At 39.8% G+C, this 19,008-nt stretch overlaps 1 protein-coding gene across 1 annotated transcript in view; it reads left to right on the forward strand.

Annotated features, from left to right (window-relative positions):
- Window positions 1-19,008, forward strand: part of LOC112117822 (bromodomain and WD repeat-containing protein 1-like) — a 106,456-nt gene that overhangs the window by 61,680 nt on the left and 25,768 nt on the right. The window contains exons 30-35 of the mRNA XM_026651675.1: window positions 1,010-1,165; window positions 1,463-1,583; window positions 7,147-7,272; window positions 8,355-8,433; window positions 10,100-10,144; window positions 13,156-13,302. Of these exons, the coding sequence (XP_026507460.1) occupies window positions 1,010-1,165; window positions 1,463-1,583; window positions 7,147-7,272; window positions 8,355-8,433; window positions 10,100-10,144; window positions 13,156-13,302 (674 nt within the window). The remainder of the gene's footprint in view (window positions 1-1,009; window positions 1,166-1,462; window positions 1,584-7,146; window positions 7,273-8,354; window positions 8,434-10,099; window positions 10,145-13,155; window positions 13,303-19,008) is intronic.

The following is a 19,008-nucleotide window of genomic DNA, read 5'->3' on the forward strand; positions in this document are numbered from 1 at the left end:
TTAAAAATGATCAGTGATGGAAAATCCACCATAACCCGTGGTAAATTGTTCCAGTGGCTAATTGCTCTGCATCAGAGCCCTGTTTTCTTCCTGCTTTCTTGTAGGTGTGTTGAACTAATTAAGGTTGACATTTTAAAAATTCTAAACTTCTTGGCTTGTGCCAAGATTCCTGCCACACAACTCAGGTTGATAATCAAATATAATGAAATATGTACTCTGTGCAGTCAGCAAAATCTTATAATAAATAACTAAGGTATATCTAAGGTTACTACTAGAATCAAAATCAGTTTTAATGGTCATCAGACCAGTGGTCCATCTAATCCAGCCACTGTCATTTTTAAGTATTAGATGCTTCGGAGGGAAAGTTCATGAAATCTTGAAGAGGGCAGTCATGCAATAGCCACCCCAAAGGGAATTTTCTTCCCAATCCCCTGAGTTAGGAATTGGCTTCCTTTCCAAGCTCACTGAAATTTTGTTTATTCCTATATAGTGTAGTTGTGGATGTGCTCAGCAGCCATGTGTCTGACTAATCCTTTTTCTATTATCCCATGGAACACGTGGTATTACCCTGCATATTGTGAGTTCTTTATACGCTCAATTAGCCTTACTGTGCGAAGAAAAATGCTACAGCTGCACTAGGACTATCAATGGTGTACGGTGTAGTGTAATCAAAAATACGTGCATCTTTTGCTAGTGGACATCAGGCCTAAATTTAAACAGACAGTCTGTAAATGCAAGCAATGTTAACAGCTACTTATATACAATTTTGTGCATTAAAAACAAAATTGGCCATTCCTACATTAGATGGCAGAGTATTCTGAAAACTCATCTGCAACAAAGAAAGGTTAAAAACATTTTGTGTTCCTAAACATCAAACCCCCCATTTTATGAGATTAGGCAAGAATTTACATAGCGTCAAACCTGGCAAGCATATAGTTTATTAAATTCTCATTTATTCTTTTGTTTGTTCTTTCTTTTCTCATCTTCCCCATTTACTATAAAACTATAGTTGATCAACCTGAGGAATTAGGAGCTAGTGTTTCTGTAACTTATGAAGAAATGGAGAAGCTACTATACAAACCCCAAGAGGGAGAATGGGGGAAAAGATCTCGAGATGAAGTATGTGAACGGATTATCAGTGGCATTGATCAGCTTCTGAATCTTGGTGAGAACACAGAAAATTAGTCAGTTCTTTGCTCTCATAGCAGTAAACTTTTATAATTCGGTATCTGAGACATAGTGCTGATCCTTTTTTAAAGATTTTAAGGTACTATCGTTACGTGTGCAACCTGGTATACGGCCTTTATCACAAATCTGTATTCCGGTTCATAGGTTTATACATAACCTATTTTTGTTAACAGTGGTTATAGTATAACAGTATGAATGCTTGTATGAAAATCCGTATGTATACAGGCTTTGAATTTGTTAGCTCAACTAACTGAATTATTACTATTTTTGACAGACATTTCAGCAGCTTTTGCTGGTCCAGTTGATCTGAGTACATATCCAAAGTACTGTACAGTGATAGCGTATCCAACGGATCTTTGCACTATTCGGATGAGACTAATCAACCGGTTTTACAGGTTAGTCTACCTTAGCAGTAGAAAGGAGGAAAACTTCATTATCTTCACTATGTTTCCACCAAGTTTCCATCAAGTTAAGTGACCTACAAAGATCTAAACATTTTTTGGAAAATGCACCAAAAAGGGAAAATGTTCTGTTTGTAAACACTGTGAGAATGAATAGCACTGTATAAATGCAAAGATACTAATATTTTATAATTATCTGAAAAGTGATTAGTACTGTAATATTAAAAAAGATACTATTTCCTTGTTTTCTCTTCTAGTGATATCACAGTTATAAACATTGGTTGAAATTATTTATAAACAAAATTAGTTGAGCTATTTTGGAATAAATGAACATGAAAACTGCATGTCTGTTTTTTAAGACTAGCAGTCAGGTAACATAAACTGAATTTCTGAAGTGCCACGCTTGTCACAGATTTGTGGTAAATTTCTGAAAATGGGACTTGGGCATTTAAGTGACTTAGGAGCCTGAGTCTCATGTCTTCTGAAATCCTTCTGAACCCTTCTGAAAATGGGGCTTAGGTACCTAAGTTGCGTAGGTGTGTTTGACAATGTTAAGAGTGCTTTAGTTATGATACATGGGGCCTGGTTTTCAGAGATGCTGAATGCCTGCAGTACCCATTGACTTTAATGGGAGTTGTACGTGCCCAACACTTCTGCAAATCAGGCCCCTATTATCTCTGCATTTTAGTTTCCTCATCTGTAAAATGGGGATGAAACTTACCTTTTGTGAAGTGCTTTGAGATTTATGGATAAAGTGGTAAATATATATTTGCCAATTATTATAATTTGGTTCATAAATAGCTATAAGGATTTGGAATAGTAAGTGTTAAAATTAAGCCCTGTACATGGCCATGCAGCACATCGCCTCCATTTGCTTATAACTTGGGTCCTCAGTTTCTTCAAACTTGCACAGGACCTTTACTCAATAATCCTTCCTCTCAGGCCATGATGATGATGAGGATAGAAATATGAAAGATTGGGGAAAGTCAAAAATTGAACTTAACAGGCAGGTGGGGAATTACCCAGTTGGAGATAGTTATGTCTTAGGACAATGTGGAAAGAGGTCATATTTTGACAATATTTTTCATTCGTTTTCTTTTCTGCTGGTTTTTTTTTGTGTGTGTGTGGGGTCTCTTTTGGAATAGCGCTCCTTCTTTCTTTAGAGGTGACTAAGATAACAAAATACATAAGTTTTCTGTATGCTGCATTCTCAGTACTCTGATATCAAAAGAGGCATCAGGTCTGTGTGGCTCAAAATAGAATTTGATATGATATACAGTACCAATTAAGTAATAGGGTTTTTATCCTCTTCAGATGGGTCTCATTAAGTTTTAAAATAATATATGGGCTTGAAAGCTTTATGAACCTCCAAAGGAACTCAGGCCAAATGCAGTAGTGTCTATGCAAGTGAGATTTCAGAACCTGGGGGTGCCAGAATGCTTATTCTGAGCCATCAATATTTTGGATAGCTGGAAAAAAGCCTGCCATTGTGGATATTACCCCAGAAGTAGTTGGTTTTGAGGACTAACTCGTAGGAGCCTGGCGGACACAAACTTCATATACAAATTAATTTTAATGTAGTTTTATCTTTATTTGTATTTTTTTTTTCAACTTAACTGACTCATGAAAGTGTTCCACTCAATGTATGATTGTGTAGTCTGATAGTTGTGGGAAATATGAAAGTATTTCAGTATGTCAGGAGAGTGCTCAGAAAAATATGCACTTAGGCCAGGAATATGCTAAATCCCAAATGCTTAACTAGCAATAACACGAATCTCAATATTGAAGGGGTGGGAGAAAAAAAAAGATTAATGTGTGATGTAGAAAGGGGTACTTATAAATTGTTGGACGCCAAGTAATTTTGTTTTCAGAATTACTAAAAACATTTAGTTTAGAGAAACAAGAAATGGGAGACCAGCTCCTGCTGTTTCTCTTACTGCCAACTCATTAGTGTGGCTTCCACTATTGACTCACAGGGATTCTTCTACATTGTTTAGGGGATAGCAAGCAAACATTTAAGCCCAAGCAAAGTAATCAGTTATTAACCAGGGCTATTTCATTATTAAAGAAAGGAAAAGAAAACAGCACAAATGACTGAACACAAATGATAGTGGTTATTTCCATTACAATCTCTTCTGTATGTCTCTCTATGGAGAGCTTTTGACAGAGATTATGCCCCGATATTGAACACCTGAGAAGTGTGCTTTCCTCTTGGTAAGTTAAGACCAAAGTATATTGTTTCCCAAAATTATTGTGAATCCATTCTTTAGTATATCCTTAGATAACAAAGAATGTTTATAGATGGGCAAAATAATTTTGTTTCAGGGAATGTGGACCTGTTGGTTATTAATAAATAACCAGCCAATTTATAGTTGATAAAGTAAGCAATCTTAAAAACAGCTTATGAAGCCCAAGAAAACATTTAAATCAGTTACTTAGAAGAAGCCATTTAAAGAGCTGTCTTCTGACAGGCCAGTTAAGCAATATTAAGAATCTAAAATCTAATAGAATCCCCCTTTTCTCTGTTTACCAATGTTTAGCCCCTGTCTCTTCTCATGAATACATAGTCTAATCACTTGATTAACAGGAGAAACTATTAGTATTTCAAATTACAACAGCATTTCAGTATTCCAGCAAATCATTACAGGAGTTTTAAATCTAATCCCTTGGTAGTGGCTTTAACTTCCTCTCACCAATCCATGTTGAAGTCTTGGGATGGTTTCCTGGGATTGGTTTCTTCTTGAGTCTTCTCTCTTTTTCTTCTTTCTTGTAGAGGTGGCCAGGATGAGTTATAGAGTGTTTGCTGTTTAAGCAGCATCTCAGGGAGTGAGAGTGCTCACTTTAGAATCTGATACCCTTTTTCTTCCTTTTGTGAAATTATAAGAAAACACCTCATTCATGCTTGCTTAGATTCAGGTTGGTTGCTCTCTCTCTTTTCATTGGCTTCATGCCTTCGGCTTTGGTTTAGGTGGTAGTTTGAGCTCCTGAATATGCAGTCTGCTTAATGAATATGCAACATTTCTTTATTGCCTTTGTTCTTCTTGTGGCAGGAAAGATCCAGAAAATTCTTAATTAGTTTTAACTTTCTTTTTATTCAGTCCATTTTCTGAGATTTTTTTTCCTTTTATTTGACAGGAAATGAAATTCTGTTGTCAAATAGTGTAAACAATCTTGTTCTTAATATAAGAGTTTTTCATTCTCAGAACAGTTTTTTAAAGTTATATAACTCTTAGAAAGTCTTTAGCCTAAGTTGTTGACTTTACATGGCAATTTTTCTAACAATGATTTTCTTGTCTCTTGCGTTGGGTGAGGGTTTGCTTGTCCACTGTCAGTAATCAATTAATTCCTCATTAATCTAAATATTCTATGCTTAAATAGCTTCTTGCATTAGTAATTAGTCTAATATCAAATGTCCTTGCTATATTTGTATATAAAACATCTCACTATTCATACTGCAATGATATCAGGCAGTTATTATATGAAGGCATGCATTTTGATACAAAATAGTTGGAAAAATACATTAAAAGAAGCTTTTACCATCTTAAGCATTTGAGATACAACAAAGGTTTTCAACTTTAAGTGGAAACATGAGTTGGAAGTAAGCAGTGTCTTGTGTAAAACGTTTTCCCCCCATAAATGTTGTCCAAGTCTGAAGAACGAAGACAAAATAAATCCATTTCAATAAGGATATTTCTGGAATTTGTTGTGTGGGTTTAAAATCAGATTTTTCTTTGAAAACTGGGGTTTTTTTGGGGGGTGGGGTGGGGAGGGAAGAGATGAAATTAGGCCAACTTTACCTCTGGATTTATTTCTCTGATAACCCAACCATACAGTCTTCTGTTCATAATCGGGTTTCTTCCTAAAAATATTTACATGGTTTGTTTACTTGATGTTTGCCTATCCTTGGGAGATGGAAGCAGAAACCCTCTGGAATTTCTTTGATTAGCTTCAACATTTTGTAACATAATTAGCTAAACATGTATATTATGTTTTCAATCATCCTGGCTGTAACATTCTTGCAACTATACCTTAATATTCAGTAGAGGTGTAAACAAGTTGGTAACTGTCACGGACTCACAGATCGTGCCCACTCTTGGCCCCGTGCAGTCCGTGGGGGGGTGCCCCTTTTAGTGAGACAGCCCTTCTCGGGGGTCCACTCTCTCTCGGGGTCCGGCCCCTCCACCTCCTGGAGCCGCACCTCTCTGAGCCTTAGCACGTCTGTCTCTGCCGTGGGCCCCCTCAGGGGCCTGGTCTACGCTACGACTTTAATTCGGATTTAGCTGCGTTAATCCGAATTAATCTTTAACCCGTCCACACAACGGAGCCAGTTACTTCGAATTAAAGGGCGCTTAAAATCGATTTCTGTACTCCACCCCGACGAGCGGAGTAGCACCAAAATCGATTTTGTAAATTCGAATTAGGGGTAGTGTGGCCGCACACCACCGAATTAATGTGGTTAAAATTAATGGGGTAGTGTGGCCGCACACCACCGAATTAATGTGGTTAAAAACCGAATTAATGTGCTTAGTGTGGCCACGCACAATCGAATTTATACAATCTGTTTCCCAAATTCGAATTATCTAAATTCGAATTAATCTCGTAGTGTAGACGTACCCAGGGAGTCCACTCGCTCTGGACCCCCGGGGCCTCCACCCCCGAAGGGGTTGATGCAACCCTGTTCTCTAGACCGGAGTGACTCTCAGCCAGCATGAAACAGGAGGGTTTATTGAGAGTTGAACACAGCACAGGAAACTCTCTGACCCTCAGGCCTGGCCTCCCTCAGCCCAGCACATTCCAGTCTCTCTGCATCCAGGTGGGCTCTGCCTGCTTCCCCTCTCCAGCCCAGAGCCCCCCTGCTCGCCGCTGGGCATCCGAGATCCCCGGCCCCAGGCCCCGCCTCTGTCCATTGTCTTCTCTCCAGGTAAACAGGGTCGTAAACCGGGGCCTCCTCTCCTGCTTCTGTCCTCTGGCTGGAACCGGCTGGTTAGGTCACTGGGTCCTCACTCTGCAGCCCATTGTCCTCCCACTGGCCAGAACCGGCTGCGTCTCCTCAGCTGGGCCTCTGGGTCACCAGGTCACCGGTCGCTGGGGTATCCATCTTCCCGGCCACCGGCTGGGTCCCCACATCCTCTCTCCGGTCCTCTGCAAAACACACTTCCTCTCCCCTCACCTCGTTAAACCAGTAACACCCAGGGAAACTGAGTCCCACCCCCTCCTCATGCAAACCCTTGAAACTCCACAGAAAACAAGAAAACCCCCCACTTCGTCACAGTAACTACTTAAAATATTTTATTAATATCATTTTTGCATCAATATTGAGGTCTCCCTCCCCCTCCCCCCTACAGCTGCCACTTCTCTGGCTAACCCTGAATATTTTATGCTGTTTTCCATATGAATTGTTTTAAGTGAGATTAAGCTGGGGTTCTATACTAAAGGATTGCCAGTTTAGTATAATAGACCTAATAGGGACAGATATTTACAGAGTTATTTTTCTTTTCTACACTCCTTTTTTTTTTTTTAGTATTAAAGAATGTTAATTTCCTTTATAATCTTAAAGGAGGATCTCTGCATTGGTGTGGGAAGTCAGATGTATTGAAAGTAATGCCAGCACCTTCAATGAACCTCGGAGTGCTATTGCTCGATCTGCTAAGAAGATCACTAAACAGCTGTTAAAGTTCATTGAGTAAGTCATATTTCAGTCTGAATATAATTGTATACACATTTCATTGACCTGGGTTGGAGATAGCACTTGAATTTCTCTCAATTTTGGCTGACTCTTTATTTTTTTGCAATGAATAATAGCTGAAGCCTTTAGAAACTTTCAAGTTCTAAATATTTCCTAAACTCTTTATCAAACTAACTTTGAAGCATCTTGATATGTCTAGCAAAGACATTTTTAGCACTCTGATTTAATCAGCATTTATTAATATTCAAGATTTGAGAAAGGTCTTTCTATAGAACTTGTCCATCAGAAAACTTTTAGCTGCAAGCAAAGGTTTCTGCTCATCCCTGCACACCACACACCATCTACCCTGAATATAGTTTCATTAGCCATTTAGAGGTAAGTCAGTTTTACTGTCTGTCACACACACAAGTATTCTCTACTCTTTTAATCAGTCTGCCTGATCTGGTGAATTTCAGAGTTTATATTATTTTTCACTCTATAGAAAACCTGTAGGCTCTCCTGTTTTATCTAGACCAGAATTAAAGACCTTATCCAAAGGCTGATCAACAAACTAGTTCTTGTAAACCATCTAGCATGGAGATGTTCCAAGCAAAGCAAGTTACCGTTTGTCCTACTGATGACAAGGCCCTAATCTTAAAATGCTTTAGTTGACCTGAGAGAAATTTGTTAAACATGTACTAAATTCTTTCCTAAATAGAGAATTCAGAACATTTTATATCCCTTCCCGTCTCAACCACTGCCACCTGCTTTTCAGTGGAAAAACTTCTAGCCGGCCATTCTAAATTCAGTTATAAATCTAAAGTTAGGAAGCTGAGATGGATGCATATTATAATATATGAATTAGCTGGCAGATTTTGCAGAAATCATTTGAAATTGGTAAAAGGAGTTTTTAATTAAATTATGTTGCCAATACCCTGTTTACTGAGCTTAAAATACCTTCTTTAAGCGTGCCTTTTCAAGCCTTAAATTCTCTTGGAAAATTACTATTTTCCAGCGTTCATATGTGTTTTAAAGTCTAGAAAGTGGTAAGCATGTTTTTCCATTATTCACGTAGTAAAGCTTTTAATTCTACTTTACAGTGATCCGGTTTGTACAAACATATTTGAGCTTAGTAATACAACAGAAGATGAGCAGGACTCTCTTGATGCTGCTGATCTGGTAATAAACTCTTGTTGTTGTTGCTTCTGCTGCTGTTTTTAGTTTAAACAAATATTCAAAGTAGGAGTTTATTAGCAGTGATAAAGAAATACTGTCAATCTAGTTACTAGCAGCAGCAAAACTAATTTTAAATACTTTTAAAAACCTATACTTTTATAATATGCCACAATTACAAATGTCTGGTTATAGAAATATACCTGCTACATATCCATATATTTTATACATAGTTTCTATATATATAATGGCCCAGTCCATTATTTGAACTTCCCCAAAGTTTGAGGATGTTTGGATCTGGTATAGGTAGATATACCATATTTCATAACTGTATTTCAATAATTGTTGAGTTATGGATATTTACATGTAAATAAATAATATTGCACATGGAGTGTACATTTTACAGATAAATCACTATGTTGTCAAGTGCAGTATAATTCTCCTCCTCCTCCAAATGTGCGTGGCTCAGTTGCTCCATATCTATTATTAAATGTGCAGTATATACATATATATAAAAGACCTATTCATTGAATTATATGTAACTCCGGGTATTTTTTTTTTTTTTTTAAATTGGGGTAAAAAATGATTGTATATTTAAAAAATTATAATGCCAAGAGTTCAGAACACAGAATTATAGATGTGATGAGAGCCATTACTGTTTGATATAATTACATTCATACTTTTGCTCTGAATTGCTTTCTTTATTTAAAAAAGAGAAAATGATTGATTACTGCATTTGATTATGCAATATGAAACTAAAAAATTCACTTCAGTATTTGAGAATAGTAGTCTAATGCATTTGTTTTAATGTGATGAGCTGTTGATAGGAATGCATACAGTGAATGTGTACATTTGGAGTGCCACCTTTTGGTATATTGGTAGTATACTTAAAATTAAAAAATAGTACACTACTTTTACCAAAAAGACATTTCAAGCATTTTTTTATTCCTAAGCAAAACTTTTTTTAAAATGCTGAAAGGCACATGTTCTCTATTGTGGACTAAGTCCAGGGAAACTCTGAAATTCAGTCCATAAGTGACTCTTACACTGTTTTTCATGGTTTAAGTAGTTTCTCCAAAGTTACTTTTGGTGGGATTTTCATGCCTGGTCGTCTTTGCTTCTGAGCTAGACAGGCAAAACTTGAAAAGCTGTACGATTTTTTTTCATCTGCTGAGTCTCTCATGCCCTTTAGTGCTTAACGTTGGTGGTAGTGAGCCCTGGTTTGTCATAAAGTATCCTTTTTATATAAAAAGCATCCAGTAAGAGGTACCAAGAGTGCAAGCATCCCTCTGATGTATCATTGAAACTCCTAACTCTGGGTGCCTTTGCAGCAAGGACTCCAGTATCATCCATCCATTGAGGTTCAGGACATGATGCTGGGGCCAGGAATGTTGAGTATTGATTTGTGTTTAGGGTCCTAAATAAGTCACTCCTAATTTGGGGCCCCCTTAAAGGCTGCAGTATCCCCTTTGATGTTTCCCTCTTGGCTTGTCAGGAACTGTTGGAACTCCTAGCTTAACTGGACAGTTTTCTATAATGTCCATCACAATAGATAGTATGTTTACTATTTTCATTGTAGTATAAATTATAATGGCAGCTTCTTTGTCTGAATAGTTGTTACCTATTTCATTTTGTGAATTATTTTTGAAGTGGTGTGTGGTCTGTTTTGTAGGATGATGATAAATGTCTTCCAAGAACTTCTTACAGAAGAGTAAAAGTAAGTTGGCCTGTCCTTACCATAAATATTGAAATCCTACCTGTCCAAAAAGGTGATCAGCAGAAACAGTAGTGAAGTAGCAGAACCTAGTGGAGCATGCTACCTTTTGTAATTAATGTCTATCCTAACTTTCTTGGTGATAACTGCAAATCATCAGATACAATTTTTTAAAGATTTCTTCAGGTTTTTTACTTATTCCTGTAATTAAGCCATAATTCAGAACATGCAATGGATAAAACTGATATTAAAACAGACTTCAATAAAAACAGACTTCAATAACTGAAGAACTGCAAATATAGTACCTAATTTAAGAAAGGAATAAAGTGATCCAGGAAACTACAGGCCCCTTAGTTTCACCCTAATTATATGCAAGATCTTAAAACAAATTTTGAAAGAGAAAGTAGTTAAAGGCACAGTGGTAAATGATAATTGGGTTAAAATACAACATGGTATTGCAAAAGGTAGATCCTACCAGACCAAACTGATTTCTTTCTTTGTGACGATAACTAGTTTTGTAGACAAAGGAAATGCAATAGATGTACTCTATCTGGATTTCAGTAAAGTGGTTGGTATAAGAACAGGAGTACAAGTACTCCTGTTCTTTTTGCGGATACAGACTAACACGGCTGCTACTCTGAAACCTGTGGTTGATATAGTTCCACAGGGGAAGTTATTAGTTAAATTGGAGAAGATAAGGATCAGTACGAGAATCAGATGATGAGTAAGGCACTGGTTAAAGGGGATGCTGTAACTGGTCATGCTGAAAGGTGAACTGGCATGCTAGAGGGAGGTTACTAATGGAATTCCTCAAGGATCAGTCTTGGGATCAATCTTAGTTAACATTTTCATTAATGACCGTGGCATAAAAAGTGGGAGTGTACTAATAACATTTTTAGATGACACAAAATTGGGAGGTATTGCCAATATGAAAAAGGACCAGAATATCATAAAAGAAGGTTTGGATGACCTTGAAAACTGGAATAATAGAAATGGGATTAAATTTAATAATGCAGAGTGCAAGCTCATGCATTTAGGGACTGTAAGAATTTTTGCTGTAAGCTGCGGACATATCAGTTGGAAGTAATGAAGGAGGAGAAAGACCTGGGTGTATTGGTCGATCATAGGATGACTGAGCCACCAATGTGATGTGGCCCTGAAAAAAGGCTGATGCATCCGAGGATTGCATTAGGCAAGATATTTCCAGTAGGGAAAGAGAAGTGTTAAAATCATTGTACAAGGCACGGTGAGACCTCATCTGAAATACTGGATGCAATTCTGGGTTCCCATGTTTAAGAAGGATAAATTCAAACTGGAATAGGTGCAGAGAAGGGCTACCAGGATAAGAGGAAAGGAGAACCAGGAAACTTAAGGAGCCTGGCTTGTTGAGGCTAACAAAATGAATGCTAAGAGGAGAAATGATTGCTCTCTCTAAATACATCAGAGGGATAAACTCCAGAAAGGAAGAGGAGTTATTGAACATAAGGGCCAATGTTGGCACAAGAGCAAATGGCTATGAACTGGCCATCAACAAGTTTAGGCTCGAAATTAGGCGAGAGTTTCTAACCATTGGAGGAGTGAAGTTCTGCAATAGCCTTCCAAGGCAGTACTGGGGGGTAAAAAACCTAACTTGTTTGAAGACTGAGCTTGATAAGTTCATGGAGGAGGTGGTATGATGAGGTTGCCTAAATGGTGTATGGCCCATCTGCAACTGCTACTAGCAGATATCTCCAACAGCTGGAGATAGGACACAAGCTGAGGAGGGCTCTCAGTTACTACAGAGAATTCTTTCCCAGGTGTCTGGCTGGTGGGTCTCACATGTTCAAGGTGTAACCGATGAACATATTTGGGGTTAGGAAGGAATTTTCCCTTAGGTCAGATTTGCAGAGACTGTGCGGGTTTTTCACCTTCCTTTGCAGCATGGGGTACAGGTCGCAGCATGGGGTACAGGTCGCTTGCTGGTTTGAACTAGGGTAAATGGTGGATTTTCAGTAACTTGAAGTCTTTAAATCAAGATTTGAGACCTTCAGTAACTCAGCCAAACATTAAGCTCCTATTATAGGAGTGGTTGGGTGAGGATCTGTGGGCTGCAATGTACAGGAGGTTAGATTAGATGATCATGATTAAAGCTATGATTTAATCACGGAGGTCATGGAAGTCACTGAATCCGTGACTTCCAGTGACCTCCATGATTTCAGCCTGCAGCAGTGGGGAGCTGCAGGGTATCCCCGCTGCCTCTGGTGGCCCCCAGAGCCCCAGCGGCCCCAGAAGGCGGTGGGGGAGCCCTGGCGGCCCCCAGCTGCTGTGCAGCTGCCCTGCTGCAGGCAGTGTGAGGACCCGCTGATCCCCATTTTGTCACAGATATTTTTAGTAAAAGTCATGGACAGGTCACGGCTTCCGTGAATTTTTCTTTATTGTGTGTGACCTGTCCATGACTTTTACCAAAAATGTCTGTGACAAAATCTTAGCCTTAATCATGATGGACCCTTCTGACCTTAAAGTCTGAGTATATGAACCTAATGTGTAAACCGTTGGAATTATTCAGGAAACAAAGTCTTAGGTCTTTTCTTCAAGGTTTATACTTAAGTGACACAGGACAGTGTTTTCTGCAAGAAAACTAGAAAAAACACAAGATGTGGGTTTAACCCTTTTGATCACTAGGTATAGTTTTCCTAAAGGAATTTTCAGAGGTCAAGAAAGAGAGCCCCTTTGCATCCCTGTCACACTTAAATATAATAGTATGTTTGATCCTGTAGGCCAGCCAATAAGAAAAGCTAGGTTGAAGGGGAGAAAATTCTTACTCAACACTTATAAAAAATTGAAGAGAAGGAATTACAAAAAATGCAAAAAGTAGAATGCTTTTTGCATTTTTTTTGCTAGTAATTTTCTCTGTTTCTTTACTAAGATACTCTCAAAGTTTATCTAGCAGTTTCTGCAATGTGTGTTTAAAATTCTAATTGGAATTATTTTTATAACTTGTTTTTTTCTGGGAGTAAATTTTTTTTTTTTTAAAGAGACGGGTTATGAAGAGACGAAACAACGTGAAAATTAACTATGATGAAAATACCTGGAAGAAACAATGTATGGAACTGGTGAATTTAATTTTCCAATGTGAAGATTCTGAGCCTTTTAGACAACCTGTTGATTTGGATCAATATCCTGTAAGTTATCCTTCATAAAACTTAAGTGACTTAATGTTTGTCTTATCATTTTTCTCTTTTGGTACAGAACTTGTACCATAATATGACTGTCATTCATGAAGTTGGCTTCATAGATCCGAGCTCTTGGAGCTAGTCCAGAACTGTTGACACAAATTAGCCTTGCCATGTGCCTAGATATCTATGTCCTATCATAAGAAAACATCAATGAAAAGATTCATGTTGTCTGTATTCTTAATTCCTAGGTCTTTTTGTTTGTTACTGAAACTGGAACTGCTTATCTCATACTAGTATCATTTTGTGTTGCTTGAAGTTGGTTACATCTAATGGGTGTTTTTAAAAAAAAAAAAAAATTACAGTTTCCTTGAGATTCATGAGCAGGGCTGTCAAATGTTTGGCCAGGAATTGAATCTGACCTGTTTTTTTATTTGTGGACCATAGGACATTCATATTCTGTAGAATGTAACCTTTCATTTGAAAAATAGTCAATTCCTAACCCCATGATTGCAAAGAAAACCTTGCAAATGTAAACCAGTGCAGCGATGTTCACAGATATCGTGAAACAATGATTGAGAAGTGTGAACTTTTTTGCGTGCATTAACTTCATTGGACTGAACTTTAAATATTACTTTCTTAAACCTCTTCATGGATGCCAGAGTTTCACCCCACTTCTCCCCAGAGCTCGCAAAGACAGGAAGACTCGCCTACAGCTACTACTACTTAAGGAAGCCCTTGAGGCTAAACCCTCTGAATCTGTTCTGACTTCGGTTCAAACGTCTGAAGAGCCAGCCTTGGCCCCGGTGGCCTCAGTCTGTTCCGCTCGACTGCAGGGTTCCAAGAAGCCGCAGCCCCTGCTGGGACTGGATCAGTTCCTGTGGCTCCCCCAGTCAAACTCCCAAGGTGATAATGTCAAAACTGATGGCTGTCTGGTCAGATCCCACCACCCGGTTCTGTAGGAAAGGTTAAGGAACAGTTCGGCTGCTCTCGTTCATGCTATACCTCGTGCCTCACAGCAGTCGGACTTTGATCTAATTCCTGTGGCAGTCTCTGAATGAGGGTCGTCATTGCCTTGAGTTTTGGATTTTGAGACACCGAGGAAGAAGCAGCATAGAAGCGAGATGGCCAACTCTAGCATTGCCAGTTCCTGTGCATCAGAACTATGGATCATGTCTGATTCTGGTAAAGCTGCCACAATTCCAAAGCAGGGTTCTGTTCCACCTCTAGCTTTAGTAACAAGAGAGACAAACCCATGTGTATCTTCAGATCCACTGTTATTCTCTGACCCAATTTCTGTTTCGATTCTGGCTACTTTCTCAGTTCTGGAAAGTTCTGTCACTATGACGACCCAAGTCTGCCTTTCAGGTTCGATATATGTCCTGGATCCAGGTGTGAAGTGCACAGGTCATAAAAGGAGATGTGTATCCTCAGTTCCAGGGTTGTCATCTTCGTGTCTAGTTGGGAAGAAAACAAATCCCGTTGTTGGTCCTCTCTTGGATCATCTTCTGATCCCTCCTCTGAGGTCTCCATCAAAGTCTACCACAAAGGACTGGATTCCCATTCCTCCCTCCAGATCTGTTACTATCTGTGATACATTCTTTCTCAGATCTAGAAAGACCTTCTCCATGAGGAGGATAAAGGAAGAATACAGAGACCTGTATTGAGGTTTGGACTATCCTTAGGTCCTTCTCCTGTTGGCATGTTTCCGGCCCCCAGTGGTTAGGGAAACTGGCAGTCTTGGAGCTATTGCCCTGTATTAGAGGGGTGTGTATACCCCAGATTTTGATCAAGCTAATTGCGATCATATTGTGTGCATTCAGCCACCATGAATTAATAAAATAGAACACCACATAGTTAAGGGTTAATTTGAACAAGCAGGGCTTCTGGAGGAAAGGTCAAACACAACCAGAGTCTTGCAGTTTCTGCTAATCAGAATGGAAGGAGGGGGAGAAAGAGTCAACAAATTGAGACTGAAAGAAAATAAGTGGATGAGAATCTTGAATTTGTGCACCTTAGATATAGAACCTTATTATGACTAATTAATGTTTAAGTAGTTTATTGAAGTAAGGAGAGGTGATGACTCAGTAGTTTTGTAAAAGTTAGTCTAGTAAAAAGACTATATAATAGAGTGTACTTGGGGGCAATTCTCTGAAGCTATTCTGAGAGACTTTTTTCTGATACCAAACTCCCCAGTGGGGAAGCAACGGGCCATTGCTGACCTGCTGAAAATTATACTATCTCAGATTCTAGGTAATTATTTGGATTGTTCTAAACATACTGCTTATGTCTATGTACGCTTATATCTAATAAATTGCACTTTTAGATAAGTGCACGCTTACTTGTATTAACCTTTCATCAGACAGAATTGCTGTGTTCGCATTGATTTATTCCTGATAGCCCGTGGAGTGAAACAGTTTAAGTTACCACTGCTTTGGGTTCTGAAAACCCCGGGTATCAGGGACCAGGGTTTTATTGATGACCATGCCAAGACCTCTTTAGTTAATCTTCTTGTGGATGTGGAAGCGACATTTCATCTGCAAGGAATCTGAAAGCCCAGAGATCCTGTGATCTGATTCCCCTGGATCCGTTGACACTGCAGATGGTGATACCTGATGCCCTGTCTGAGGACGATGATGATGATGAAGAGAAAACCCTTTTCTTTCAACAGAAGCATTTAGAAACTGACTTCAAGCCTGACTTATCACCGGATGAACGTGGGAGTGACTTTGTCCTCCTGAGGACACTTCAATTTCAGGACTTGGTGAATTGCACGTTGTCCACTCTGAATCTCCTTGTGGTACCAGTGGAAGAGACTTCATATCTGGTATTTTATAATCTCGGTACCTCTGCCAAGAGTCAGATATCACTCCCCATCCTGGCGGGGTTTTTGTAGTTGGCCAGATTTGTGTGATCCAATCCCACCTCTTGTCTACCTATCTTAAAGAAGGCGGACAAATTATACCAGATACCCTCTGATGGGTTCTCGTATTTTCATATCCACTCTATGCACAACTTGCTGGTAATAGTTGCTGCCAGCAACAGGGCGAGGTTGGAACAACTACACTTCACCTTGAGTGACAGAGGGGAAAGAAGATGAACTCATTGGGGAGAAAGGTGTTCGCCTCATCCCTCGGTATTAGGATGGTGAATTATCATGCAGTTATGTCTTGTGACCAGTTCCTTCTGTGGGAGAATGTTGTCTTCTCCAGGACGTACCTGAAGACAGGAGAAGGTTGGTTAATGCCATCTTATTGGAGGGTCAGAATGTAGCCAGGTATTCCCTCAGAGCTTCCTTCAGTGCCTCAGACTGCTGCCAAAGGATTGGGTCTGCTGTGACTATCAGGATGCGTGCATGGCTTTGATCCTCTTGTATAATTATGGACACCAGAAGTAAGCTTCGACGATCTCCCTTTTGAAGGGGAAGGTCTTTTCAGTGTAAAGACTTGCAACTTACTAGAAATAATGAAGGATGCAAGTTCGACAGCTCAGTCTCGGGGGTTAATCCCACCCATTGAAAGGAGGTCTGGCCCTTCTTTCAGTAGCAGAGGCAGCAATGCTCCCAGCCTTCAGCACCCTACTTTTCATTCAGTCAGAGACTCAAGTTACCAACAACAAGCCTCATAGAACGGTTACAGAAAGAGACCTTTCAAACAAGGTTCCAAACCCAAATAGCCCACTTCCCTGTCAGCCCCCTCTTTCCGGAACACCATGCCTCAGTTTTGACGTGATTCCTGAGAGTCTAGGACTAGCCAACTACCTTTTTTCTACCCCCTCCTTTGGAGACAGGGTGTACCCCTTTTCATCCACAAATGGAGGCAGACAACATCAAACCAGTGGATTTTAGAGATCACAAGAAAAGGCTATGGCATTCAATTAAAAAATGCTGCCTTCCTCAAACTCCCCCATCTGTCCCTCTTCAGGGACCCCTCTCATGAGGCAATTCTCACAGAAGTTGAGAAGTTGCTTTGTTAGGAGCAGTCAAGGAGATTCTTGCTTACCTAAAGGGTCATGGTTTTTACTCCTGATATTTTTGGGTACTAAAGAAGGATGGGGAGGGTTCTGATTTGATATTAGATTTGATGGAATTGAACAAACACATATGGAAATTTCATTTCCATACGCTGACCTTGTCTTCAGTAATCCCTTGCTATCAGTCTTGCATTGGTTCCCAACTCTCAATCTAAAGGACACTAATTTTCATATTGCAGTTTCAGAAACATCAAAAGTACCTTTGATTTGTGGTAGCTGGGAGCCATTTCCAGTACAAGGTGCTTCCATTTTGCCTTTCTGCAGCACCCAGGGTATTTACAAAGTGCCTCTCTGTGGTGGTGGTGTATCTGAGGAAGCAGGGTATATTTGTTTGCCCTTATATGAACGATTGGCTATCAAGTCGCTGTGCGTGAGGACTTGTCACATAGTTACCACGACCAATCTTTTCTTCTCAGCATCCAAAAGTCAATCCTCTGTCCTACACAAAGGATCCTTTTCATAGGTGTCATATCAGACTCAGTGGTAACGAGAGTTTTTTGTACCTGATGACAGGTCTCTCAAAATGCAGTAGTGTCTGTTAAGAATTTGAAGTTGCCCCACATAGAGGGTGAGGTTCTTCCTGAGTCTCATGGGTTTTATGGCAGCCACTACCTATGTGACTTTGCCAATTTAAAAATGAGACCTCTGAGGCAGGTCCCAGGCTTACAGTCGAAGTTGAGACAGCCTTTAGCTGTTGATCACTATACTTCAGAACATCATAGTCTCTCTGGACTGGTGGGCAAGCAGGACAAACATGCTCTGAAGTATGCAGTTCAGTTCTTCGGGTCCATCTCGGACAGTGATTTCAGATGCCCCACCCAATGGTTGGGGGGTATGCTTGAATCATTTAAACAGTTTGAGGACATTGGTCTTCTCAGGAAAGAACATTGCACATCAACATACTGGAACTAAGAACAGTTCATCTGGCTCTAAGAGCATTCCTCCATCAGCTGCCAGGAAAGGTTGTGCAGATAGTAACAGATACTTTGCAGACATGTTGTTATATTAACAAACAGTGGGTGATCACTCTGCCCCCTTGTTTGCAGAGGTGATAAATCTGTGGGATTGGTGTATCTGCCATGAAATGTGTCCTGTGGCACTACATTTGGCTGGGGAAAGCAACGTAGTTGTGGATAGTCTCAACAGAGACTGCTCTCAGATGCACATGAGGTCCCTAAAAGATTAGGTGGTTGACCCTATTTTCCAGATAGGTCTACAGTTGGGTTGACCCTATTTGCAACTAGGTTCCAAATAACATGTCGTTGTTCCTATTCTAGAGTGGGTAGGAACAGTCTGTGTGTCAGATGCTTTCCTGCTGCGCTGGGCGAGGGGTCTGATATATTTATTTTTCCCTTCATACAGAAGGTGATAGAGAGGGGTTAGGATAAGGCAAGATAATACTCATTGCCCAATCTTGGCAACATCAGCAGTGGTTTACTGATCTCTTTCAACTGTCCAGTGGAGTCTTCATATACCTTCCTCTGTCTCCAGACCTCGTGTCCCAGGGGGTGGAGGGGCAGGATTTTTAACCCAGACCTTCAGTCCCTTCACTTGAGTGTGTATGGTCGTACTTTGTCTGCTCTTGAGCAGTCGTGTTCATCTGTTCATACTAGTTAACTCTAGATCAGGCCTGCACAACATGCGGCCCGGGGGCCGCATGCGGCCCGCGTGGGCTCACTGTGC

Source organism: Terrapene carolina, unplaced genomic scaffold, assembly GCF_002925995.2.
Source record: "Terrapene carolina triunguis isolate 2854851 unplaced genomic scaffold, T_m_triunguis-2.0 Scaffold31, whole genome shotgun sequence".
Lineage (NCBI taxonomy): Eukaryota > Metazoa > Chordata > Testudines > Emydidae > Terrapene > Terrapene triunguis.